Raw genomic sequence first — 24,989 nt, 5'->3', positions numbered from 1 at the left:
GGGAGGGTTTGGCTGACGAGATTTCAAACCCTGCGGGTGTTGCACGAGGGAAGGAGAAGGGGGCAAGGCTTGGCAGCGGGAAGCCACAGCAGCAACTCAACCACTTTTGTCTTTTGGGAGTGTTCTGTGCTTCTCCTTCCCACATCAGGTTTGTCCCCAGGGATGTCCAGGCTGTGCCATGCAGGGGGCTGGGGGTGATGGCTCAGGGGGACTTCCAGAGGACACAGGTTCATTCATTCCCTCCAGAGCAAGGTTTCAGACTGGATGTGTCTTGGTTTGCCTGCTCTCCCAGTGCTGTAGGGGGGATCACCCGGGAGCCAGCAGCATTTGGGGGTGTCTCAGGTTGATGACAAATGTCAAGGACCTTCCTTGAGGGTGCAGATGCTCGCTGGTCTCCTTGCCCTGGCATGTGGATTCTCCTCTGGCAGGAGCACAGGGACACCCCCTCTGTGGGGGGATTTTGGGGACAGTGTTTGTGTCCCCCCACACACACACACATCGTCATCGCTCTGTCCCACCCTGCCTCACACAGTGCCACCCTCTGTGCCTCACCTGCTTTCCCCAAAATCCCCCTGGCATCCCACCTGCCCCCCCTGCCCCAGGACTAATCCTGACAGCACATTCAGGGAACATTGGGGGCTTTCAGAGCCACAAATTGGGCAGGTTTGAAGGGAACCTTCGGTCCTTGATCACTGTGGGAATGGCAAACAGGGATTTTGCCAGGCAGAGGGGTGCAGGGGTCTTGGTTGGCTTTGTCTCTGGTGCCAAGAAAATGCTGCTTTTCCCCTGGACAAAGAGTCTTGTGCCCCAGGGCCAGATCCATTTGTGGGTGGGTGTGTGGCAGCAGGTCCTGAGGCTGCTGGAAGAGGGAGCAGAGGGTGCTCACCCCATGTCTGGGCAGGGGATGCCTGTGGGGTGCAGATCACCCTGTGGGCTTGGTGCTTGTGCTGAGGGTCTGCCGGATATGGGGGTCCCCCATCCCCAGAGCCCTTCCTCCTCCTCCTCCTCCTCCTCCTCCTCCTCCTCCTCCTCCTCCTTCCTGTCTCCCAGCTCCCGTTTTCCCCGGCCAGGTGGCCCGTGGCTTATATAATGTGCTCAAACCCCGGAATAGCTCCTCCCGTTACACAACCACCCCGGCAGGCACGGCAGGGGGGTCTGGGGGGGGATTCCCGGCTGCATGCTCCCCCTGCACTGGCCGTGACCCCCCTGTGCCTGCCGTGCTCAGCTCCAGGGCCTGTGCACCAGGATGGTGTCCCCGTTGGGGAAGGTGACCTCGTTGTGACAGTCATCCCCCTGCTCCTCCATGTGCTCGATAATTGCTTTCATTTGTAGTAGTGCTGTTACTCCCCTTCCTCAGGGGGGTGATGGGCCTCGGGCTGACTGTGCCTCCTCCTGACTCCTTGCCCAGCAAAGCAAATGGCCCCAAGGGTGCCAAACCTGGGGTGGCTGCTCCCCCTCTCCATCCCCATTCCTTGTTTCAGCACCTCCTGTTTGGGGAAGGTCTGGCAGGGCATTCCCAGGGGGATGAGGGAAGCGTGGCCAAAGGGGTCCAGGGCTGGGGATCCCATAGGAAAACCCCTCAGCTGGGTCTGCTGCCTCTCCCCTCAGCATGGAGGGATCGCTGTTGCCACGTGGATGTGCTGCTCCTTTCCCTCATCCCTGATTCAGGAACGGGCTCACTGCGTGGGGCTCCCTCCCTGTTATGGGGTGGCCCCTTTCCCACCAGCTCCTCTCCAGCCAGAGCTGGGAATGGAGCTCCTCAACAGCCAACAGCCCAAGGGGTTCAGCTGCAGCATTTTGGGGACAGGAGTAAATCCTGGCTCCTCACCCTCCATTGTGCCCTTTTCCCTGGATCTGTGTGCCCACACCCCTGTGTGATGCTTGTCCAGTGTGGGACCAGTTCCCAATCCTGGCTCCCCCATCCCTACATCCCCAAGCCAGGAAGGAGCCCAGTTGCTTAGCAACTGTTTAGCTTCTCCACCAGCCTCCTCATCTATTTTAAAATATATATGTATTTTTATATATATATATATTTATATATATCTGCACAGACGTAGGTATGCACACGCATCTGCAGCTCCTGACCCCCCAGCCAGCATCCGTATATTCTTTACTAATTGCTTTAAAGTCTGTGAGGTGTCAAATTCTGTTGAGGCAGCTGTAGGAAAAGATGCCCTGGGCTCGGGGAAATAGGGATGGAAGCAGTGGGACGGCTGTCAGCAAACCATTCCCACTGTCCCTTCCCAGGGGCATCATCCCCGTGCCTTGGGGCTGGAGGGCAGCGCTAACGAGCCCCAGAATGGCTGCACTTTTAAAGCTACATTTGCCTTTTTCCCTCGTTCTTCAAGGTCTGACTCACAGTTTTTGGCACTGGAAGGCAGCTCCGGAGAAGGTCAGCCCAATTAATGGCAGCAACCCCGGACTTTTCCTCCTTGTAACTCCAGCTGGGTGTTCAGAGGAGGCTGCCTGCCTGGCCGTGCTGTTCTGGCATATTTTGTGTCCTGAAAAAAAAAAAAAAGATTTTTCTCCTCGCTGTCGCCAGAGCACAGACAGGGAGCTGCCAGGGATGGGGCTGTGCCTGCTTGGGGTCAGGGTGATGGCTGCAGTCCTGATGAGACCCCAAGAGGCAGCAGAACCATGGGGACCACCCCTGTCGGCCTCTCTGCAGCGACCGGAGCATCCTCACCCCATCTGGGCTGTCTGTGGCGTGTTGGGGCCGAGCTCTGGCGCGCTCAGCCGTCCAGGGATCCTCCGTGCTGGGCTCCGTGCCCGCATCCCGTGCCCGCATCCCCGGCGCTCACTCACGGCCGCCCCGGCTGGTGCAGCTGGATGTGGCGAGAATTAATGGAGCGCCGGCCGGAGGCGGCTTTAATTAGCACCGAGGCACGGCAGGGGAGGGGGCAGCACGCCCGGGACCGCTGCCGCCCTTCCCTAGCGAGGGAGGGACACCGGGAGAACATCCCGGCACCAGGGAGAGCATCCCGGCACCAGGGAGAGCATCCCGGCACCAGGGAGAGCATCCAGGCCCCCGGGAGAGCATCCCGGCCCCCGGGAGAGCATCCCGGCACCGGGGAGAGCATCCCGGCACCAGGGAAAGCATCCCGGCACCGGGGAGAGCATCCCGGCCCCCGGGAGAGCATCCCGGCACCGGGGAGAGCATCCCGGCACCCGGGAGAGCATCCAGGCCCCCGGGAGAGCATCCCGGCCCCCGGGAGAGCATCCCGGCACCGGGGAGAGCATCCCGGCCCCCGGGAGAGCATCCCGGCCCCCGGGAGAGCATCCCGGCACCCGGGAGAGCATCCAGGCCCCCGGGAGAGCATCCCGGCCCCCGGGAGAGCATCCCGGCACCGGGGAGAGCATCCCGGCCCCCGGGAGAGCATCCCGGCACCGGGGAGAGCATCCCGGCACCCGGGAGAGCATCCAGGCCCCCGGGAGAGCATCCCGGCCCCCGGGAGAGCATCCCGGCACCAGGGAGAGCATCCTGGCACCAGGGAGAGCATCCCGGCCCCCGGGAGAGCATCCAGGCCCCCGGGAGAGCATCCCGGCACCCGGGAGAGCATCCAGGCCCCCGGGAGAGCATCCCGGCACCGGGGAGAGCATCCCGGCACCGAGGAGAGCATCCCGGCACCGGGGAGAGCATCCAGGCCCCCGGGAGAACATCCCGGCCCCCGGGAGAGCATCCCGGCACCGGGGAGAGCATCCCGGCCACCGGGAGAGCATCCCGGCCCCCGGGAGAGCATCCAGGCACCGGCGGCTCCGCGCTGCCGTGCCCGCTCCCCCCGGGCAGCGCCTCCAGCCGCAGTACGGCTGTGGCAGGGCCCTGCGGCGGCTGCTCAGCGCCCGGGGCTCAGCGGGACCCAGGGAGGGGGGAGATCTCAGCACAGCCGGCTGGGAAGGGCCAAAGCAGTTTGGTGAAATAATGCTCTTTCCCCCATCATTTTGCTTCTTTATTTTCGGGCTGGAGTGCTGGACCTGTGAGCTGGACAAAGGCCAGCTGGGACATGGGGACATCCTTGGGCCATCCCACCCCATCCCACAGAGAATGAGCTTCATTCAGAGCTTGGCTGGAAACCTGCAGCCCCAAAACCTGGCAGGATTGTGAGGCTGGGCCTTGCACCCCCTGTTCTGGCTGTGTGCAGTGTGTCTGTCCTTCTGTCTGTCCTGGCTGTCTCTGAGCTGGTATTGTGGGTGTGCAGGTCCTCCACGGCCTGGGTGTGATTCAGCATGGCTGGGGAGGGAGGGAGAGACCTGGTGGGGAAGGGTGAGGAGGAGGAGAGTGGAAAAGAGAGATGAAGATGGAATATGAGATGGAGGAGGAGAATGGTGAATAGGGATGGATAGGGACAATGGGGATGAGGATGGTGGACGGGGAGGATGATGTGGAAATTAATCAGGATGGAATTTGGGGATGAGATTGAAGATAGGGATGGAGGATGAGGATGGAGGATGGTGGAGGAGGGTGAGGAGGAGGAGAATGGAAAAGAGAGATGAAGATGGAATATGGGGATGAGGAGGAGAATGGAGAATAGGGATGAGTATGGAGAATGGGGATGAGGATGGTGGATGGGGAGGATGATGAGGAAGGGGATGAGGATGGAATTTGAGGATGAGGTTGAAGATAGGGATGGAGGATGAGGATGGAGGATGGTGGTGGAGGGTGAGGGTGAGGAGGAGGAGAATGGCAAAGAGGGATGAAGATGGAATATGGGGATGAGGAGGAAAATGGAGAATAGAGATGGATATGGATGATGGGGAGCATGATGAGGAAGGGGATGAGGATGGAATTTGAGGATGAGATTGAAGATAGGGATGGAGGATGAGGATGGAGGATGGTGTGGAGGGTGAGGAGGAGGAGAATGGCAAAGAGGGATGAAGATGGAATATGGGGATGAGGAGGAGAATGGAGAATAGAGATGGATATGGGTGATGGGGAGGATGATGAGGAAGGGGATGAGGATGGAATTTGAGGATGAGGTTGAAGATAGGGATGGAGGATGAGGATGGAGGATGGTGGAGGAGGGTGAGGAGGAAGAGAATGGAAAAGAGGGATGGATATGGAGAATGGGGATGAGGATGGTGGATGGGGAGAAGGATGAGGAAGGGGATGAGGATGGAATTTGGGGATGAGGTTGAAGATAGGGATGGAGGATGAGGATGGAGGATGGCACATCTCTGAGCACTTCCAAAAGCTCTAATCCAGGTATCAGAAAGCACCTGCAAGCAGAAAAGCTGGATTGACCTCCCCAAGGCCCAAGGTGGCACGTAGGAGGAGGATCAGGATCCCAAAATACGTGGGTGAATCCCTGGTTAATGTGGGAAGAGAGGGATTTGCTCAGGAGCTCCCCAGCAGCTCCAGCCCTTGGTGCCAGGGGGTTTGTGCCCTCCTGGGTGGCAGTGAGGGAATTTGGGATGGGAATGGATGCCAGCAGTTGTCCCCAGCTACATCCTGCAGCCTTTGGGAGTGTGTGGAGACACAGAGCTCACCCCAGGACGCCTCCTCTCCCTCTGGGCAAGGCAGGCAGGCAGTGGCTGCCAGTGATTGATGTTTTGTGGGTAATTACTGCAGATAATGAAATATTTAACCATCATCTTTATTATCGGGGTAGCTCCGAGCCTGGTGGGAAACCACTGCTGCTTGGCCAGGGCTGTGCTGATGGCTTTGGTGCTGATTTTGGTGCTGGCAGGGCCAGGTGGTCCCTGTGTGGTGGTGGCAGCCACTCTGTGTCCCTGAGCTGTCCCTTGTGAGTGCAGGGCTCTCCTTGTGGGGCAGGGAGGACACAGAGCCAGCTGGGGGACATGATGTCTCATGTTTTGTCCCCATTGTCACCAGCAGGGCAGGGCTGGCTCTGTTTGGCACCCAGGGGCACCTTTGGAGAGCTGGGGGAGGGTTGTGGGTGGCTTTTTCCTGTTCCTTTGTTTCCCTGCCCGTGCTGTGGCTGAGGCAGGGGGCTGGTGGCAGCTCCCGTGAGGACATTGCTCCAGGCTGAGGGGACACTGGGATGCAGAGCCATGTCCTCCCCCAGTCCAGCTCCACCTGGTGCAAAGGGATTTCTCCTTTTCATGGGAACATTTCAGGGAGCATTTCCTGCATGCCTCCCCCACCGTGCAGCTTTCTCTCACAGGTACCCATCCAGCTGCCAGTTTGTCTCCATCTACCTGCCCAGCTCCCTATCCCACACACTCTCAAGGTTTTTCAGCAATGAATTTATCCACTGCTGGGCTCAGGATAAAATGAATTCCCACTGGGGACAAGCAAGCAGAGGCTGCTGCAGAAATCATCCTCTCCTTTCCTCTCTCCTTCCCTGAGCCTCTCTGTGTAGAAAGATTTCTAAGCAGGGAGCTTCCCCCTTTCTCCAGCTTCCTTCCAGGTTTTTGGTTTCATGTCCTGATGGGAGAAAGAGGGAGAGGAGCCCCCAAGGCAGCTTTTTCTGCAGCATCTCTCTGTTCTCCAGCCTGGAGCCACCCTGGAAATGGAGAGGGCAGGGTTCAGGGTGGGCAGGGAGTGTCATGGGGTTTGAAATGTGGGTGCTGCAGGCAAGGGGGGACCCTCCAGGTCCAGGGATGAGCATCCAGGAGTGCAGAGCCCTGGCTGCTCCTGCTGCACCAATGTCTCTGTGGAGATAAAGGCTGCTGGCTGCTCTCTGCATGGTAGTAATGAGGGGGAAAAAAAGAAAAAAAAAAGCCTTGTAATTAAGCACTCAGCTGCTGTCCTCCCTGGGCAGGCTCATCAGGAGATAAATGACTGTGTGGGGCAGCCAGAGGCAGCAGCAGAGTCAGGGATGTCCTGGGGGGATGCTGTGGGGTGGGAGACACCTCCTGGCCCCACCACCCCAGGGAGGGCTCCAGGGTATTTCCTCTTCTCAAACAGCAAAGAAACCTCACCAAAGCCTCTTGGGGGTGATCTGCATTCCCACCCTGGCTCTGTCCCAGCTGGCCTGGCCATGGAGAGCTCTGAGCTCTGGTATCTTGGTGGAATGGCACACTGGGAATGGCAAACCTTTCCTGGGCATGAAACAGTGTGGATCAGTCCATGGTCCATCTGTCCTTCCTGCTTCTGCTGGCCTTAGGGATGCCTCCTTCCCTGGGCCAGGGTTTGCCCCATCCTCCATTGGCTGCTTCCTGCATCACCCATCCTTGGAAAAGCTTCTCCAGCAGGATCCCTGGGATAGAAACACCTCAGAGAAGTGCTTTTTCTGGCCAAAGCTGCTTCTCCAAGCCCAAATCCAGCTTGGAGAGTGAGGCAGGATGCTCTGCCTCTCCTCCTGCTCGTTTATCTTTGTGCAGGGCCCCTGTAAAGGGCAGGTGGTGCCTCTGCAGCCTGGTGGAGCTGGTGGTTAAGGCAGCAGAACTCCAGTGGGAGCACCCCATGCTCAGGAGAGGGCTGGAGTGCTGGGCAGGGGAGGCAAACAGGGACAGCCAGGAATGGGTGCTCAGCCATGCGCCGATGGCCCCAGGGTGCTGAGGCAGGGCTGTGTCTGTCTGCTTGATCCAGGAGATTTGGGAGCATCTCCTCCCTCAGGCTCAGGGAGCATCAGCCAGAGCCTCAGCATGGCAGGGCTGCTTGGGAACAGTTGTCCTCTTCCAGGGGTTATTTTTGGAGCCAAGTGAGGACACATTGGCTGTGTGGTGAGAGAGGAGGCAGAGACACGTGAAGGTGAAGGAGCAGGGAGAAGGCAGAGGGGCAGAGACTGGTGGGTGTGGGATCTCAGCACCTCAGGATGGAGGTGCAGAGTGGCCAAGAACACCCTTGGGGGGCTCGGGAGTCCTGGAATGTTGCCAGAAGTGTCTGGTGGCTGGACTTTGATCCTGCACGGGAGACGACACCTGTATGAGGATGGGGGGATTTCACTGGGTGAATGGTGAAGGGATAAGTTAATTAGAGTGTGAAACACAGGGTTTAGGATTTCTGTACAGGGGGGTCTAAAGAAGTAAGATGGAGGAATTGGGGCGTGTCCTGTCCTCCTTCTTCTTCTTCTTCTTGGCCTCCGTCTTCTGTGGTGATGGTGGCACTTTGGGATTGATTATTGCTAGAAGTGCACTGGTCAATAAGGGTAAAAGGTATTGGGGAAAAATTATAAATATTGTATACGTAACTTCGGGTATAAAGATAGGTGACCGCCCCGGGGGCTCTCAGTGTGCTCATGGCTGGCTGCTGTGCAGACCTCTGTTGGGCCAAGAGAAAATCTTTTAGATAAACAATTAATAAACACCGAGACCGAGAAAAGATCTGAAGTCTCTCCTTGTCCTTTGAAGCGCCGGGCTGCCCAAGGCCACCCTGGGCCTTTCCAGGCCACCTAAACAGCCGAGAAACCGACAGGTGGGGACCCTCATCTGCCCTTGGAGCCCACACTGGGCCATGCCAGAGGGTGCCAGGCCATGGCCCAACAGCATCAGCAAGTGTTTGCTGCCTGAGCCAGACATGAGGATGTCCCACCACTGCAACCAAACCAGCCAGTGCAGCTGGGAAATGCAAGGGGACACAGAGGGCTGTGAGGGTGGATAGCTGTCCCTGCTCCAAACCCACGCTGGCTGACAATGGGGTTCATGGGGTCCATGTCCTGCTGCTGTCTTGGACCCCACAGACCCACCCTTGGCCAGGTTTTTCCAGTACAAGGCTGGAGCAGAGCATCCTCCTCTCTTTGCCAGGAACCAGCCGCCTTGTCACGGTGACATGAGTCACCCCAGCCTTGCTTTTGAGGGACATCTAGTCACTGTCTCCATCAACCTGCTTTCAAGACTGATTTTACCCTCAGGTCCTCACAGGGTGCCCTCACTCTCACGGGGAAGCAAGGCAGGCACTGACCCTTCTCTTCCTCTCCCTGCCAGGCAATCATGGCTCTCTACAACAACGGGGCTGACGTGCCCTCGCCCCAGGAGGCCTCCAACGGCTTCCCCCAGCCTGGAGCCTCAGGAACGTGGCACAAGGGCGAGGAGGAGGTGAGGCTGGTGGAGCCCAGCATGGTGAAGAAAGCTCACCGGGAAATCCTGGACCATGAGCGCAAGCGGCGCGTGGAGCTGAAGTGCATGGAGCTGCAGGAGATGATGGAGGAGCAGGGGTGAGTGCTGGGGACGTTGGGGATGGGATCCTTTTGACCTGTTTGCACCTTGTTCTTCCCTTTTAAAAAATAAATTAATGTAGTTAGTGTTTGGAAGTAAATCCATTTTTGGGGTGAACCATTTGGAAGTAAATCCATTTTTGGGTGAACCGTTTGGAAGTAAATCCATTTTTGGGTGAACCAAGCAGCTTTGATGGGTTGGTCTGTAGTGGGAAATGCCTAGGAGTTCATCCACTTTGGTGGGTTGGTCTGTGGTGGGAAATGCCTAGGAGTTCATCCACTTTGGTGGCTTGGTCTGTGGTGGGAAATGCCTAGGAGTTCATCCACTTTGGTGGCTTGGTCTGTGGTGGGAAATGCCTAGGAGTTCATCCACTTTGGTGGGTTGGTCTGTGGTGGGAAATGCCTAGGAGTTCATCCATTTTTGGGCGAACCATTTGGAAGTAAATCCATTTTTGGGTGAACCATTTGGAAGTAAATCCATTTTTGGGTGAACCGTTTGGAAGTAAATCCATTTTTGGGTGAACCAAGCAGCTTTGGTGGGTTGGTCTGTGGTGGGAAATGCCCAGGAGTTCACCCACTTTGGTGGGTTGGTCTGTGGTGGGAATTTCCCAGGAGTTCATCCATTTTTGGGCGAACCATTTGGAAGTAAATCCATTTTTGGGCGAACCATTTGGAAGTAAATCCATTTTTGGGTGAACCAAGCAGCTTTGGTGGGTTGGTGTGTGGTGGGAATTTCCTAGGAGTTCATCCACTTGCCCTGCTTGGAAGTTTGGGCTCCCAGCTTGTCCTGCAGGGAAAGCTGAAGCAGGAAAGAGGAGTGAAGTTGCTCATGGGTGTGCAAGTCATCAGTGCCACCCATCCTGTGCCCCACATGCCTGGGATGTGAGATCCCAGAGGAAAGCTGGGTTTAGTCACTGGAGAGGCCAGTTTGGGGCTCCAGTTTGCCCTGTTTTCCTTCCCCTCCCCTCCCCAGTTTTGGGGTGACAGCCCCCCCGTCCCCATCCTGCCAATGCCACTGAAAGCTGCTCCCCAGCCTTTATTCTTGTTGGGAAACAAAGGGATAAGGAAAAAACCAAGGGGCTGAGGAACATCCTGGGTGGGCAGAAGGGATTGGGGGGCCAGAAAGGAGCCCCCCATCCCTGCTGGGTATGGCTGTGCTGTCTCTGGCAGCAGCCAAACATCCTGATCCCTGTGACAGCTCTCTAAAACCTGATGGATGGAGCAAATTCTTGGGCACACTTGGGTAGGTGGGGACTGGTATCAGCTGGGGAGAAGGAAAATGGATTGAGGGAAGGCTTCGCCAAGGCTTTCATTAAGAGTGCAAGCGTGACCTAGAATTAAATTGTCTCACACTGACTGGAATAATGATTGTGCCTAATTTGTCATTATGGAAATAAATAAGGCTGACCCAGCGCTTTGGGGAGCCCTGAGCCTCCTGTCAGGTTCCCAAGCCCTAGTAGGGATCTTACTACTGGTAGTAGCATTACTGCAATGGGTAATAGCAACACTGCAAGCAGGATTGTTGTTATTGCTGTAATTGCTTTGCTGTTATTAAGGCTATTAATAACACTGATGATGGCGATACGCCGAAATGATAATATAATTACAGTAATAATCTTGGTCAACCTGCTTAATCCTCTGCCTGCTCTTCCCCTGCACACAGGGGCTTTCCAGGGGGGTTCCATGAGAAGGGATTTGCACCCCTGAGGTTTCTGCCTGGACCAGGGGCAGCCTCCTGGCCATGGCCTTGGGGGAGTTGTTGATGAGGGCAGAGCTCCAGGATGGATGTGAGTGTCAGCAGAGGGGATTCTGCAGGGATTTAAGCACTCCCTTGTTTCCTTAAAGGAGGATGGCTCCTCCTGCCTGTGCTGTAGCTCGCTCCAGGCTGCCTGCAGAGTGTTATTCCCTGTTATTCCCTGCCTGCAGGCTGGATTCCTTGTCCAGAAAAGAAGTGTCAGCACATTTTCTTTCTTTCCCAAATCCATTCTATATGTTAAATGCAAAACCAGCTCCCTCCTACAGGGTTATAAGCAGCACCAGGGGAATGCAGGAGGGAAAGGGCTGGTGGTGCTCCTGCCTCCATCCCTGGAGGTGCTGGGGAGTTCCTCCCCTTGGCCTCCCCCCACAGATTTGCTAATGGCCCAGCCGCAGTGGCCCATCTGTCACCTCCTGTTTGGCCTCATGTCCCCTCTCCAACAGCACCAGCCCTGTTCTTAATGTGCTGCAGCAAAAGCTGATCTCGGGCAGACATCTTCCTGCTGCTGTGGGCTGGCTGGTGTCCATGGCATGGCCAGGGCTGTCAGCTCTGTGCTCCTGGGATGCCCACTCTGCCCAGCTGGGTGCTCTGCCATCGAGGGAATGGAGCAGAGCAGCATTTGGGGGTGCTGCCCTGGCTTTGGGGCTCCCCATGCCCAGGTGCAAGGTGAGGGGAAGCAGCCAGGCTGCCTCAAACCCTGTTATGAGCCTTCCTTCTGTGTGGAGTGTGGCTGGGGAGTTAATGAGAGCCTTTCAGTGCAAATGAGTTCGTTAATATTAATTCCCCTCTCCTCGCTGTTCCCTTTCACAGACACTGCAGGAGGGGTGGGTGGTGCCACGTGCCCTTCTTCACCCAGGGCACCCAGAGCACTGCAAGGGGCATCACTGTCCCCAGCAGGGGCTGTGTGAAGTGCCAGCCTTGGGGACTGCAGGGCTAGGCCTGGCTCTGGCATCCAGCTTTCTGGGCCCGTGGCAGTGATGCTGATGGGGTGTGATGGAAAGGGTGAGACATGAGCAGCCCCTCTAGAGGCTGTGGCTGAGGATAGGGACACACACAGAGCCTGAGCTCTTCCCTTCCAGGGTGGCAGTGTGGTGGTGACATGAGGTCCCTCTCCCCTCACCCTCTCCCCTGGGATGATGCCAAAAGCATCGTGGGTCTCCATCCCTCTGCTGGGATGTTTTTAGTTGAGGAGGATGCCCAGGTGCCCTTGTGCAGCCACGGGATGTGGCACAGGACCACCTGGCCAGGGCTGTCACCTGTCCCTTCGCAGGGACACCTCAGGGACGGCAGGAGTGCCGTGCTTGCAGTGGCTGTTCTCAGATGCCAGGACACAGTGATTAGTGTCTCTCGTTAATAACCCTGCGGCGCCTGAGTCAGCTCAGCGGCAGCGCAGAGCTGGCACAGCTTTCAGGGCACAGAGCACCAGGGGATGAGCAGGGGGAGCTCATGAGGGGACAAGAGATGGCGGGAGAGAACCCCAGAATCACTGGTTGCAGTGGTGGCACTGCCAAGAGGGTTTGGTGGGCACTTTCCCCAAAGCCTGGGGTGGTCACAGGAATGGCATCTTCATAGTCATCCTTTTCTTTTTTGGTGTCCCTTCTTCTGCCAAGCACTGCTGGGAGAAGAGGAGGAGGACAGAGTGGTGGCTGGGGGCTGAGCAGAGGTCCTCCTGATGACTATCACCATGCCACCTCCCCTTTTGATTGGCCCCTTGGGCCAAGTGTCACTTCCAAAGATGCACAGTTCCTCAGCAGGTCCATGGGGAGCCCATGCTCCAGCATGGAGCCCTGACCACATCTTTGCCCATCCAGGTACTCCGAAGAGGAGATCCGACAGAAAGTGGGGACCTTTCGGCAAATGCTGATGGAGAAGGAGGGAGTGCTCACCAGGGAGGACCAGCACGGGCGCCAAATGTAAGTCAGGCAGCTTCCAGTTGGTCCATCTGTGTGTCTCATCCCAGAGAGACACGGCCCTGATGGCCTCTGAGCACCAATGGGCTGGAGGGTGAGTGGGCGAGGGTATATCTGGGCATGACTGGATAGCTGGATGGACATGGAGAGGGTATGAAGAGATGGATGGATGGATGGATGGATGGATGGATGGATGGATGGATGGATGGATGGATGGGTGTTGGTTTTGAGTCGATGCTTGTTTGATTTGATGGTTGGTTGGTTGGTTGGTTGATTTGGTGATTTGATGTCTGGTGGTTGATTGGTTGATTTGATGGTTTGTTGGTTGATTTGATGGTTGGTTGGTTGGTTGGTTGGCTGTTCAGTCAGCTGGAGGCAGGAATTGCCCCTCTAAGGCAGTGTCCTACCTCTGGAGAGGTTAAAGGTTATCCTGCACTGTCATTTGGAGACCTCTGGGTGCTGTGCAGAGGCCAGAATTGCAATGCTCCTGTCCCAGAGGATGAAACCCAAGTACAGAAGGCCTCAATGCTTGACTCACTCTACCAGCCAGGGGCAGGAACCCCATGGAAGAAGCTCCTCCAAGGAAATCCTGTACTGTTCCTCTGCTTCTAATCACTCCTCATAGCGCGTGGTCTTGGGGGGCTGCATCTGCCCTGGAAGGGGGCTTAGGGCTCAGCTTGGTGACCAAAGCAGCCCAGCTCCTGCTGGGGGCATGCCAGTTGCTGCTCCTGCCCTGCACTGGACTGTTCCCTGCCTCACCAGGGTCCACCCCAGCTTGATGATGATTTATCAGTGCAATGCTCAATGGCCCAGGCAGCATGGCTGGCCTGGCGTGCACCATCCATCAGCCTGGAAACCAGGTCACTTGGGACAGGAATAGATGCTTCAGGTTCACTGAATATTAATGCTTCATTAGGGTCAGGAAATCAGGGCGAGGGGGGAGGCAGGGAAGCCATGGCAGCAGGGAGAGCCTCCCTCACACCACTCTGCTGGCACGCCAGGCAGGGTGGGACACAGGGACATGGCTCTGCCCTGCCTGCATGGGGCTCATGGGGGCTTGGGACAGCATGAAACATTCAGGATGATCCTGCTCCAGGCAGGTAAAAACAAGGCATGAGGGAAACCAACCTGCCCTGAGCATCATGCCTGAGGTGTTAACAAGTGGCCTTTGCTGGTGGGGGCAGGAGTCATCTCCAGGGCATCTTCCTGGCAGGCTCGTTAGGGCCAGCACTGTAACGAGCACACGGGGAAGCCAAAGGTGCCTGAAAGTTACTCAGGCAGCCCTGGCTGTCACCTTTACAGGCTTGGTTTTGCAAAACGAAGGGTAATCATTAAAGATTAGCCCCAGGGCTATAAATAATAGTGCTGAGCTGGAAGGAGCAGTCTCACAGCAAAGGATTGCTCGGAGGAGAGCAAAGCCAGAGGCGCTTGAGGAGGCTGGGTCCAAAGGAGGTGGCTCCTCAAGCAGCAGGGATCTGAGCTGCTGGAGGATATCCTGAGTGCCAAAGGTCTCTGCTGCAGGAAGAGGCTGGACAAGGGAGTTAAATAAGGTTTAAATAAAGAACCTCAGCCCTTGTGGTGGCTTGGAGAGTGCTCAGCAGCACATCTCGTGGGCTGGTCCTGCTCCAGCACCGCTCTGGGCTTTTATTGCACGGTCCTTGGCTGCTGGGACTATGAGCCTGAACCAGCTGGTCCTGTTTCAGAGCCAATGCAAGGGCTCAGCATCATCTGCATAACTCCCCAGGGAAAAGTGAGGCATCGAGCAGAGCTGTGACCACCTGAGTCCCTGGCTTTGCTCTTTGTGCTCTCCCAGCTCCCGTCTCCGTGTGCACAGCTCGGTACAGCCCAGTCCCCAAGGAGAAGGGTTTGATGGACAGGCTGGTGGGATTGCAGACAAAGGCGAGCGTGTGCTGGGCAGGGAGGGATAATTGGAACAGCACAAGGCTGGTCTTGAGCTGCTGAGCACAGCTAATGGGTGAGATGCTGGCAGCAGGCTCTGGCAGGGAGCATTGCCTGCTCACAGAGCAGAGACACACACAGAGAATTAACCTCTCTCCCTTCTCTCTTTGCCTCTTTTCTCCCCCTTCCCACGGCTGGGTGGGTGGTTGAAAGGCTGATTCTGCCTTTGGGACATGGCCAAAGCAGGAGTCATGTGGAGAGGACCCAGCCAGCCATGGTGGTGGCACAGAAGGGAGCCCAAGTCGTGCTTGAGCGATCATCCATGGTCAGGGGAGGGTGCCTCGTGCGTAGTTTCGGTCCAGGGCATCTCTAATTAGGTTAAACAGCCCATGGCCTGCCTGTGGCCAGGGATGCCAACACGTGCCACTGTCAGATCTGCAGTCTGGGACTGGGAGCTTCGCTTTTCTCAGGCAATGGCCAGGCTGCCAAGGGACTGGTGCTGTGGGGCTGCACTTCTCCACCAGCATCCCTGACTGCTCACCTCCAGGCTGGGAAGGGCAGAGGACCCACATCATTTCTGATCTCCCTTGGGAAGCAAACACCTAGGTTGCTGTGGTGCTGGGCACCCTCCATGCCTGTCCCCATCTCTTAATTTTCCTTCCAGAGCACCTGCATGTCCTTGTCCCTCCATGGGTGAGATGTCCTACATCCCCCAAGAGCAAATGAGAGGCTCCCTGTGGGTTTTGTCCTGATGGCAGTGCCAGCCCAGGGAGGTGGGGGCATCAGGAAGAGGTTGGGCAGGGACTCCTGAGACTGTCCTAGTCCAGCTGCCAGGCCTCTACCAAGCCCTGCCCACAGCCCTGGTAGTCAATGGCAACCTCATGCCGGTTTCCATGGCAGTGGGAAAAATTAATGCTGATGAAATCACTCAGGGGAGAGAGAGAGAGACCCTGATGGCTCTAGGCGTGATGTCCCCCCACCCCTTCTTCACCTGCTCCTAGGAGGGACATTGACCATTACCTGCCTGAAGCTCCAGGGCTGAGCTGGTGGCACTGTGGGGTGCTGGCCTCGAAGCCCAGATCATCCTGGGCAGTTCTCACCTAAATTTCCACTGCTGGTCTTCTGCCAGCTCCTCTCACCCTTATCCAGCCCTGCAACCCACCTGGGCTGAGCCAGCCTCCTGCTCAGCCCCAGCTCTTGAGCCAAGCCAAAAGGGGCTCAAACGAGGCTGAGCCTGGGCCTTGTGGGGAGATGGTGGCCTGAGTGTCTCAGTGTCTCTGTGCCAGCCTGGTGGGGATCTCTGCAGGGATTGGAGCCACAGGAACACCCTTAGCAGACCTCCACCCTGGGGCTTTGCTGTGTGTGGACATCAAGGGACATGACCAAGGTTCCCTGGGGATGCTGTGGCAGAGGCAATGTCACCCACGCCCTGTAGCTGCCCCAGCTGCTCTGGTGGGACACAGGCAGTGGGGATCCCCAATTTAATCCTGCTCTTCCTCCTTTGGCAGAGTGATAGAGAACCACCACGGGGCAGACGGGGAGGAGTACGAGGTGGAGTACCCTGCCTATGGAGAGGGCTGCCTGCTGCAGTGCGACTGCTCGGCCGAGTGCTACCGCGAGGACAGCGGCCACCGCGAGTACAGGTCTGGTGCCTTTGGGCACCTGCTGGGCACAGGGTGCCCATCCAGGGACACAGAGCCCAGGGGCCTGGCCCTTCTTCTTTTCCCAGCCTTGTCTGCTGTCACCCACAGGTTGAAAAGACGCTCGAGCAGCTCCACCTCTCCTCCACCCAAGAAGAAAAAGAAGAAGAAATCAGGTCACCGTCGGAGCCGGTGAGTGCCCCACTGGCCCTGTGCTCTCTCCTCTCTCTGGAGGGCAGCTCACCTCCAAGCTCAGCCCTTTGCCAGCCTCTGGAGGGGCAAGTCACCCCACTTTGGGGGGCAGTACATCCCTGAATGTGCACCCTTAAGAGGTGCAATGCATCTGCATGTACTGATACTGCAACACACGCATATGTGTGCACACACCTACTGCATGCACTGCTGGGACCTTGCCTGGTCCATGTGGGGAAGGAGCTTGCTGCTAGAGGGCACAGCACCAGGCAGGGTATGGCTCTGTGAAGGGTCCATCTGCCCAAAAGCTCACACTTAGCACTGCTGTCCCTAATGTCCCTTTCTTCTCTGCCTTTCCCATGGCAGCAAAAAGAGGAAACCCGGCTCAGAGCGCAGGTGAGTGACCACTGGGCTGGGTGGGCTCTGGGGTCCCCTCTGGGCTTGCAAGGCCACTGGGCACAGACTGGCCTCTACCACCCACTGTCCCCCTCAGAAATCCCCCTGGGAATTGGCCACCTTGTCTCCTGCTGGAGGCAGTAAAGCCCACGAGGTGGCAATGAGACACAGCAGGATTTGGGCATTCCAGAATTGAAGGCAGCCAGAGAGCCCTGCTGCCAAAAGTCCCTTTCTGTCCCCCAGCCCAAATCCTTCAGGAAATAACTGCCATGTGATGTTCATGCATCCCATGGGGTGGTCCAGAGGAAGGAATGTGGCTGGGGGTGGGGGGAGCAGGCTCCCATGGGCCAGGGGAAAGAGACTGGGGAGTGCCTTGCTCCCTGCTCAAGGGCACCCACTTCCCCTCCAGCTGTGACAGCGCTTCACCCATCCGCAAGGAAAAGAAAAAGAAGACTGGAAAGAAACACAGACGTGACAGGTAGGATGGACACAACAGCAGGCTGGGGACAGCAGGGGTGGCTGGGGACAGAGGGGCTGGTTGGGGCTGCTCAGGCCCTTGGGCTGGGGTGGGGTTTAGAAGTGGATAGGGATGGATCCTGATGATTTTCATGGGGCCATCACCTCCTCACAGCCACTGTCACCTGCCCCATCCAGCAGCCCACCTCAGGGCCATCCCCCTGTCCTTCTCCTCATGCCTGGAAACTGCCCAGCCTTTGCTCCCCCCTGGCCAAATCAGTGTATTTCCTTCATCTCTGCCTCCTCTTCATCCCTCAGGTCTGAGTCGGGGTCACGAAAAAAGAGAAGACACAGGTAAGAGTGACAGCCACCAGGAGCGACCCCAGTGCCACCAGCTGCCAGCTTCCCCTGCCAGGGACCCCTGCTGTCCCCTCCTGCTGCCCCCTCCCCTCTGCCCATCGTGATGAACCTCCCCAGCCCATAGCTGGACACTGCTGTGTGTCCTCTGCCCTTGGATGTGGCACAAGGCCACTCTGGCTGACTGTGGGACCTCAAATGTCCCCTGGGGGAGGAAAAGGGATCCCAGGCAGTCATGGCCAGGGCAAACCTTGACTGTTGCCCTGCTCTCTGATGATGCCCTCTGCCAACACTGGTATTTTAGGGTGAAAGGTGTGAAAAACAGACAAAGGATGCCAGGGAGGGTGCAGGGAGGGTGGGAGGGTGACAATAGTCCCAAGCCCTGAAGATGCTGAGCAGAGCCAGTCCCCCTCTTTTCTCCTGCCTGGTCTCACCAACCTGCACCTGACCCCACAGTCCCCCCAAATCCATCTGGGATCCCCACCACGCTTTGAACCCCAGTGGAGCCCAGCTCCAGACCAGGCAGCTCCTTCCCCTCGCTCCTCCCGCAGCCTGGGTGTCTCTGTGGGGCTGGGAAAGCCACCCCCAGGCGCTGCCCCCTCTCCCACATCTGCAGCTTTCGGCTCTTCCCGCAGGTCCCGAAGCCCCAAGAACAAACGGAAAGAGAAAAACAAAGAGCGCAAGAGGTGAGAGCCGGGCTGGCGGGGGCGGTGGGGCTCTCTGTGTCCCTGCGTGTCCCCGCGGGCGCTCAGCTGTCCCTCGGCCCCGGCCGCCCTCTCCGCAGGTCCCGCAGCGAGTCCCCGGCCTGGCGCTCGCACCGCCGCAGCTCCTGCAGCTCCCACAGCGCCTCGCTCTCCTCCGACGACAGCGGCTCTAAATCCCCGGGCAGGTAGGGACAGCCCGGGACCTCCGTCCCCACCAGCACAGCCAGCCCCAGACTCCTCCATGGGACACTGTGGGGTAGAGGGCAGGGACAGGGTTGTCCTTGGGATGGCAGCTTTATGTGGTACAGGGCAGGAGGTGGGAGGCAGAGGTGTCCCAGGGATGGGGACCTTGGAGGATGAAGGGTGGAAGGTGGGAGGCAGAGGAGTCCCAGAGATGGGGACCTTGGAGGATGAAGGGTGGAAGGTGGGTGACAGAGGAGTCCCAGGGATAGGGACCTTGGAGGATGAAGGGTGGAAGGTGAGTGACAGAGGAGTCCCAGGGATGGGGACCTTGGAGGACGAAGGGTGGAAGGTGGGAGGCAGAGGAGTCCCAGAGATGGGGACCTTGGAGGATGAAGGGTGGAAGGTGGGTGACAGAGGAGTCCCAGGGATGGGGACCTTGGAGGATGGAGGGCAGAGGCAGGTGGCAGAGGTGTCCCAAGGGAGAAGACCTCAGGGAATGGAGGGTAAAGGCAGGTGCCAAAGGTGTCCCAGGGATGGGGGCTCTGGGGGATGGAGGGCAGAGGCAGGTGGCAGAGGTGTCCCAGCGCTGAAGACCTCAGGGGATGGAGGGTAAAGGCAGGTGGCAGAGACACCCCTGAGACAGCCATAGAGGGGAGTAGGATGGTGCTGCAGCATCTCTGGAAGGTTCGGGAGCATGGTCCCCAGCCGGGGTTTCAATTTTTAGCTAAAAACAGCACAAAGCACCAATTCTCACCCCATTTCTGGCTCCGGCGCTGCAGCCGGCGGCTCTGCCAGAGCCGGGCCAAGGGGGGGCCGGGCTCGGGGCCGGGGTGCCGGCAGCTGACGGCGCTGTTCCCCTCAGGGTGAGCCCCAAGCGCCGGCAGGATGGCCCCAAGGGCAGCAGCGCCCGCTCCAGCCGCAGCCCGTCCTCGCCCTCGCCCCAGCGCTCGGCCTCGCCGCACCAGAACGGGCACAAGGGCAGCGCCCAGAACGGCCGCCACAGCCACGGCGCCCCGCTCCCGGAGCCCTCGGATGTACGTAGGCTTTTCTTGGATCACTCTTCGCTTCCCTGCCCTCCTCCCTCCACAGGACTGCCCCCCTGCTCTCCTCTGCCCTCCTTCCCCACTCGCTCTGCTCCCCGCCCTGCCCAACCGGAGCACACGGGGGAGATGTGGGGTGCGGGTTGCACCCTCCCAGCACTCACCGACCCCGCGCTGGGTGCACGATCTCCCTAGGGGAAGCCAGCCCGTTGCCCTGGGGCAGAAATCAGGGCAGCCAACAGGTCATCCCTGCCCCAAAGCCACACGTTGCCCTGCGGATGTCACTCCCCCCGGGATGATGGCTTGGCAGGCCAGCATCACCTGCCAGGGTCATCACCGGGCTCAGCACCTCCCTGAGATTGATCCCAAGCAGCCAAAGAACGGCCAAAGCGGGAAAATTCTTGTTTGCCCACCAACCCCAACTCTCCCTAGTGCCAAGGGCCAGCACTAGTGCTCAACCACTCTGGCCTAGTTAGGGTTTGGAGGGGATTTGATGCTGGATGCTCAGATTTTAGGACCTTGAGGTCCCCATGGCAGGTGACATCAGAGCTGAGCATCCCCAGCTCTGCCTCAGCATCCCGAGGTGAAACTCTTGGTGAAACCTTAGAGGCTGCTCCTTTGCTGAGTGCTGCAAAGCCCTAACCCAGGCGCCAGCCCCAGTTTAACCAGAGCTGGCACGGTGAGGAGCCTGCTTTGGCTGAGGGGGGCTGAGTGAAAGCAGGACACTCCACTCACAGATCCCCAGAGAGCTTGATTCCCACAGCTGAGATCCTGGGGCTGGCAGCACCGACACCGACACCCCAACACCTGCAGGACCGGGTGCACCCCAGCAAACGGGGTGCACATCCATCCACACGTGCCCTTCACCCTCCCCAGCCCAGCACCCCCAGCAGCAGCAGCAGCACCCTGCCCGGCTCTCGGGGCACCTCTCTGCTTTCTTCTCGGCCTGGGGCGGGTCGGGTGCCGGGCTGGCCCCGCTCTCCCCTGCCCAGCCCAGCAGCGCCCAGGCCGCCGAGCTCCCTTGGCTCCCCGGCACCAGCGGGACTTTTCTCCAACAACTTTCTCTCTTTCTCTCTCTCTCTCTCTCTCTCTTTCTTTCTCTCTCTGGTTTCTATTTTTTATTTTTTTTTTCTTTTTAATCCCATCTGTGTTTTTCTTTAGCCTCCCATTTGAAAAAAACCCAAACGGTAATATACACTTCCATTTCTTGCTCAGCAGAAGCAGGGACGAGGGGGAGGGAAGGGCAATGAAACGTGCTTTTTTTTCCCCGCCCCCTTGTTTTAGTTTCCTTTCTCATGATTTATTTTCTTTTCCCTTGTGATGTACAGAAATGCAAACGATATATATTTCTCTCATTTTTATTTCCCCCCGCCCCGTCGTCGTCGTGTTGTTCTAGAACTTTTTGCTTTTGTGTGTGTTAATGTGGAGAAGAAAAAAAAAAAACAAAAACAACAACAAAACAAAAAAAAAAAAAACATAAGCCCGATGTGTTTTCTAAATATTTACGGCCGCTGAACATTGTATTTCCATTTTCTATATTTTGAACAAGGAATTTAAAAGGGAAGAGAACCCAGCAGCTCTGCACTGCAAAGGAGCGAATTGCCCTTTTCCTCCTCAAATTGGTGTCCTCGGCTGGATGCTGCTGCCGTGGCGAGCTTTCCCTGCCCGGCTGCAGGATGAGGCCGCGGGCTGCGGGGCTGTCCCGCATCCTGCATCCCCACAGGATGAGTCCCCAGCCCCCTCCCCAGCTCCCGCAGACCCCCCAAAAGCTCCGGTGCCCACCCCAGCACCCCCAGAGCCGCTGGGTGCCCCTTTTAAATACCCAGTCCTGTCTCCATCCATCCCCGCTGCCTTCCCAGCCTTCCTCCTGGGTCTCTCCTCCTCCTCCTCCTCGCCCACACGCACCCTCCAGCCCCTCTCTTTCTCCGGTTTTCTTTGGGCCGACACACCCCGACATCCCTCGCCGTGTCCCACCTCCATCCATCGCCTTCCCTGCATGTTACCCGGGACTTTGCCATGTTTGTAGAGTGACTTTTAAAGAGTGAAAACCGCAGCCTGATCGGGTTACAGACACCAGCCAGCCACCCCCACCGCGGCCCCCCCGCTCGGCGGAGGCCGCAGCCTTCCGATTAAACAAACAAACAAACAAACAAAACATTTTTAAAAAAGAGAATAAAAAATTAGAAGCTAAAGAGACCAATTTTAAAAGTAAATTTTAAAAAATTCTAAGCAAAGCAAACGGGATTAGCCGAGGGGTCTGGATCGCCGTACTAAAGAGTCCTTGTCTTTTTCCCATTCTGCCCTCCAAATGTGGAGATTATTGTTTTCTTTTTTTATTATTGCATTCCTGTCACTGCCAATTCCAAAGGTAGGTATTTTGTCCACCTCTGCACGTTCACTTCTGCAGATGAGCCTGTTGAAAAGCACCGTAGCTTGATTTAATGTTATTTTCTCTTTCTTTCTGACTTTCTTTCTCTTTCTTTCTCACTCCCCTTCTCTGTCTCTCATTTTGTCTCTTTTTGGTGGCTATATATAATTATTTTTTTTTATTTGTATGGTTTTCCCCAGTTAGCTGCAAAGCCATGCTCTTCTCTTACGTTCTTTTTTTTTTAATATATTTTTTTGCCCTGTCCACGTAATATTTTTTTCTTTCTTCCCCCCTTTTCTCTTCCCCGTCTCCTCGTGCTGTCGGTAGAATGCATTTCTGTGTCTTTCAGCCCTCTGAATTTGTGTTCCTTTCCATTCAGGGGCCGAGCACGGCTGTTCCCTTTCAATCCCCCATTAAATGAAGGTGAAGATATTTAGGGACAAACAGGGGCAGTGGCCACGGGTAGAAGTGGGCACAGGGGGTTTTGGGGTGGATGGATGGGGTAAGAAATGAGAAATCTGGGGAGATGTGTGGGTTTAGCCCCTCTTCAGGGGGAAAAAAACCCAGCTTAGGGAAAATACTGAGGGAGGCTGCAGTAGGGAAAGGTGTAAATCTTCCTGCGTGGAGAGAGGCAGGTCCAGGCCATCCCAGCCTGTGAGGGGCAGGTGACAGCATCCCTGCCCTGGCTGTCCCATCCCCACAGGTGCCCAGTGTGTGTTTTCTGTCTTAGGATGAGGGAAATTCCCTCTTTGGCGGTTTGGGTTTATTGGAGATGCTTTTACCTTTGCTGCCTTCCTGCACGCCAGGGCAGGAGACTCCAGGGTTTGGGTGGGAGCCCTGCATCCCACAGCCCGAGCCCATGGCATGGCCAGTGGCCAGCCAGTGCCAAAATGCCACCCTGGCAGAGAGGAACTCCCTCTCTTTATCTCTTCATCGTCCTCTTCTTCTTCTTCATCATCTTCTCTGCTTTAATGTTCCTCTCCTGGGATGTGGGGCTGGGCATGGGCTCCCCTGATCCCCCTCTCTGGGGCTGCTGATCCCTCCTGGAGCAGATCCTTGCAGGACAGCTGGGCAGGGCTGATCATCACTGCCAGCCTCCCCCTCGCTGCAGCCATTGCAACAGCAACTGGTTTTTAATAAAACCCCCAAATCCCCCCATTTTGGCTGCAGCTTGCTGCTCTGTGGCTGGAGGGATTGGCTTTTCCACGGGAACAAGAAGGTGGTGGGGTGTGGAGCAGTCTGGGATGCTCAGGGACATGGAAGCTTTGTGTCCCTTTTGCAGCATCTTCGTGGCGGTCCCCAGAATCCCAGCCCTTCACCCTACCCCCTTCTTTTTTGGGGGGAGAAAAGTGGCATTGAGAGCACAGTGGGATGGCTGGAGAGAAGCTCAGCCTCGAGGATTCACTGAGCATTCATGGTGGGATGGTGAGGAACTGGGGTCACCAGCCCTGGGCATGGTGGCACAATCCTGGCACCACCCCAATATCCCTGAACCCCTTTTGATCCCTTGGCTGGGCTCAGCAATGCCCTGTGCAGGATTCACCCTCCAGGGATCCTCAGGGAGCTGGCACTGGGCTGTGGCTGTGGGGAAGGAGACCCCAAAGCCCCCTGAGCTGGGGTCTGCCAGCTTGGGCAGGACTGGTGTTACAGGAGCTGTTTCCACCCATCCTTTTGGTCTTGTGGTGTTTGCAAAGATGGGGGGAACACCCAGGCAGGGTTTGTGGCTCAGAGGAGCTGAGATATTTGGGAGCCTCAGGGCTGGGCAAAATCCCTTGAGGTCTCAGTGCTCAGGGCTTGGCCACGGTGGTGGGCCAAGGTTTCCCCTCCCCATAGGAGAAGTGAGTTGGTTTGTTTTATTTCTCCTCTCTCTGGCTCTGTCTCTGTCTCTCCTCCTTCTCTCGCTCTTTCTTTCTCTCTTGCATTTTTGTGAATCTAATGATGCACTTATATTGCCCCGCTTTTCCCTTCTCTTCATACCTTACCTACTAAAGGAGGAAATGCCACTTTTTTGGTAAGTGGATGTTAACCAAGAGGGACTTAAAAAAAAAAAAAAGCATATAATGGAAAAAATAAAAAAAAAAAAAGGAAGCAGAAAGCAAAGTCTGTGTTGAGTGCTGATGAGGACTTAGCAGTTCCCTGCAGAGTCACAGCTAACAGCTCAATGCGTGTCCCAGGAAGAGCTCAGAGACATTCGTTTATCTCAGTAACGAGGACATTTGTGAAGTTTTGCTTTGTTTTTTATTTATTTATTTTTATTATTTTTTTAAAAAAGTTTTATTTGATTTGGATGGTTTTTCTTCTTTCTTTTTTGTTGGTTTCTTTTATGCCTTCTCGCCCCCCCGGCCCCCTGCCCTGCCTTGCCCTCCATTGTCGCTCTGTGCCGTTTTTTCCTCGTTTCTGGATTTGTTTTAAGCCGAAAGCCGTATTATTGATAAAATCTACACGTATCAGAACATATATCTCTATATATGTGCATGCCTCTGTGTGAGCAGACCCCATCACCTCCAGCCCTCTTTGGTTCGACCCTTTCCCCTCGGCTCAGTCTGATTTACTCTCCCCCACTGCCCCACCTTCCCTCCTCTCATATTTTCTTTTTTTTTTTTTTTTTTTTTTTTAATTTCCCCCCCATTTTCCTTCCTTCGTTTGGGTTTTATCCCCCTTTTCCCTTCCCCTTTCTTGGTCGGGGCGGGCGGGCACCAGGGTTTGCTTTATCCCCTCTCCAGGTGTTTTTTTGGGGTGGGGGGGGCGTTTGTTTCTTTCCCTCCAAGCTTTCCCTCCCCGACGACTTGGGGCTTTCATTGGATTTATTTCTTTTCCTCCCATCCCACCCCTTCCTTTGGGTTTTGATTACGATTTGAGTTGAGTTCTATTTTTTTGGCGTTTTGCATGCGGAGGTTTGCATGACCCACGTTGTTGAGGGCGACAGGAAGGTGCAGAGTAGCGTCTGTGTAGCCTGCCTTATGCGATGTGCATTGACGTTGTGATCTGCGCCCCCGGCCCGGCGCCCCCCGTTAAAATCCCCTTTCTCCTTC

The 24,989-nt window shown here is 56.6% G+C and overlaps 1 protein-coding gene across 1 annotated transcript in view; it reads left to right on the top strand.

Annotated features, from left to right (window-relative positions):
• Positions 1 to 24,989, top strand: part of SRRM3 (serine/arginine repetitive matrix 3) — a 31,149-nt gene that overhangs the window by 751 nt on the left and 5,409 nt on the right. Inside the window, exons 2-11 of the mRNA XM_058037817.1 lie at positions 8,827 to 9,056; positions 12,624 to 12,725; positions 16,130 to 16,264; positions 16,373 to 16,453; positions 16,820 to 16,849; positions 17,259 to 17,327; positions 17,624 to 17,659; positions 18,298 to 18,348; positions 18,447 to 18,551; positions 19,412 to 19,583. Of these exons, the coding sequence (XP_057893800.1) occupies positions 8,833 to 9,056; positions 12,624 to 12,725; positions 16,130 to 16,264; positions 16,373 to 16,453; positions 16,820 to 16,849; positions 17,259 to 17,327; positions 17,624 to 17,659; positions 18,298 to 18,348; positions 18,447 to 18,551; positions 19,412 to 19,583 (1,005 nt within the window). The 5' untranslated portion in view covers positions 8,827 to 8,832. The remainder of the gene's footprint in view (positions 1 to 8,826; positions 9,057 to 12,623; positions 12,726 to 16,129; positions 16,265 to 16,372; positions 16,454 to 16,819; positions 16,850 to 17,258; positions 17,328 to 17,623; positions 17,660 to 18,297; positions 18,349 to 18,446; positions 18,552 to 19,411; positions 19,584 to 24,989) is intronic.

Source organism: Melospiza georgiana, chromosome 19 (genome assembly GCF_028018845.1).
Source record: "Melospiza georgiana isolate bMelGeo1 chromosome 19, bMelGeo1.pri, whole genome shotgun sequence".
NCBI lineage: Eukaryota > Metazoa > Chordata > Aves > Passeriformes > Passerellidae > Melospiza > Melospiza georgiana.
The sequence above is the reverse complement of the archived record's forward strand: the minus strand, read 5'-3'. Positions and strand labels throughout refer to the sequence as shown.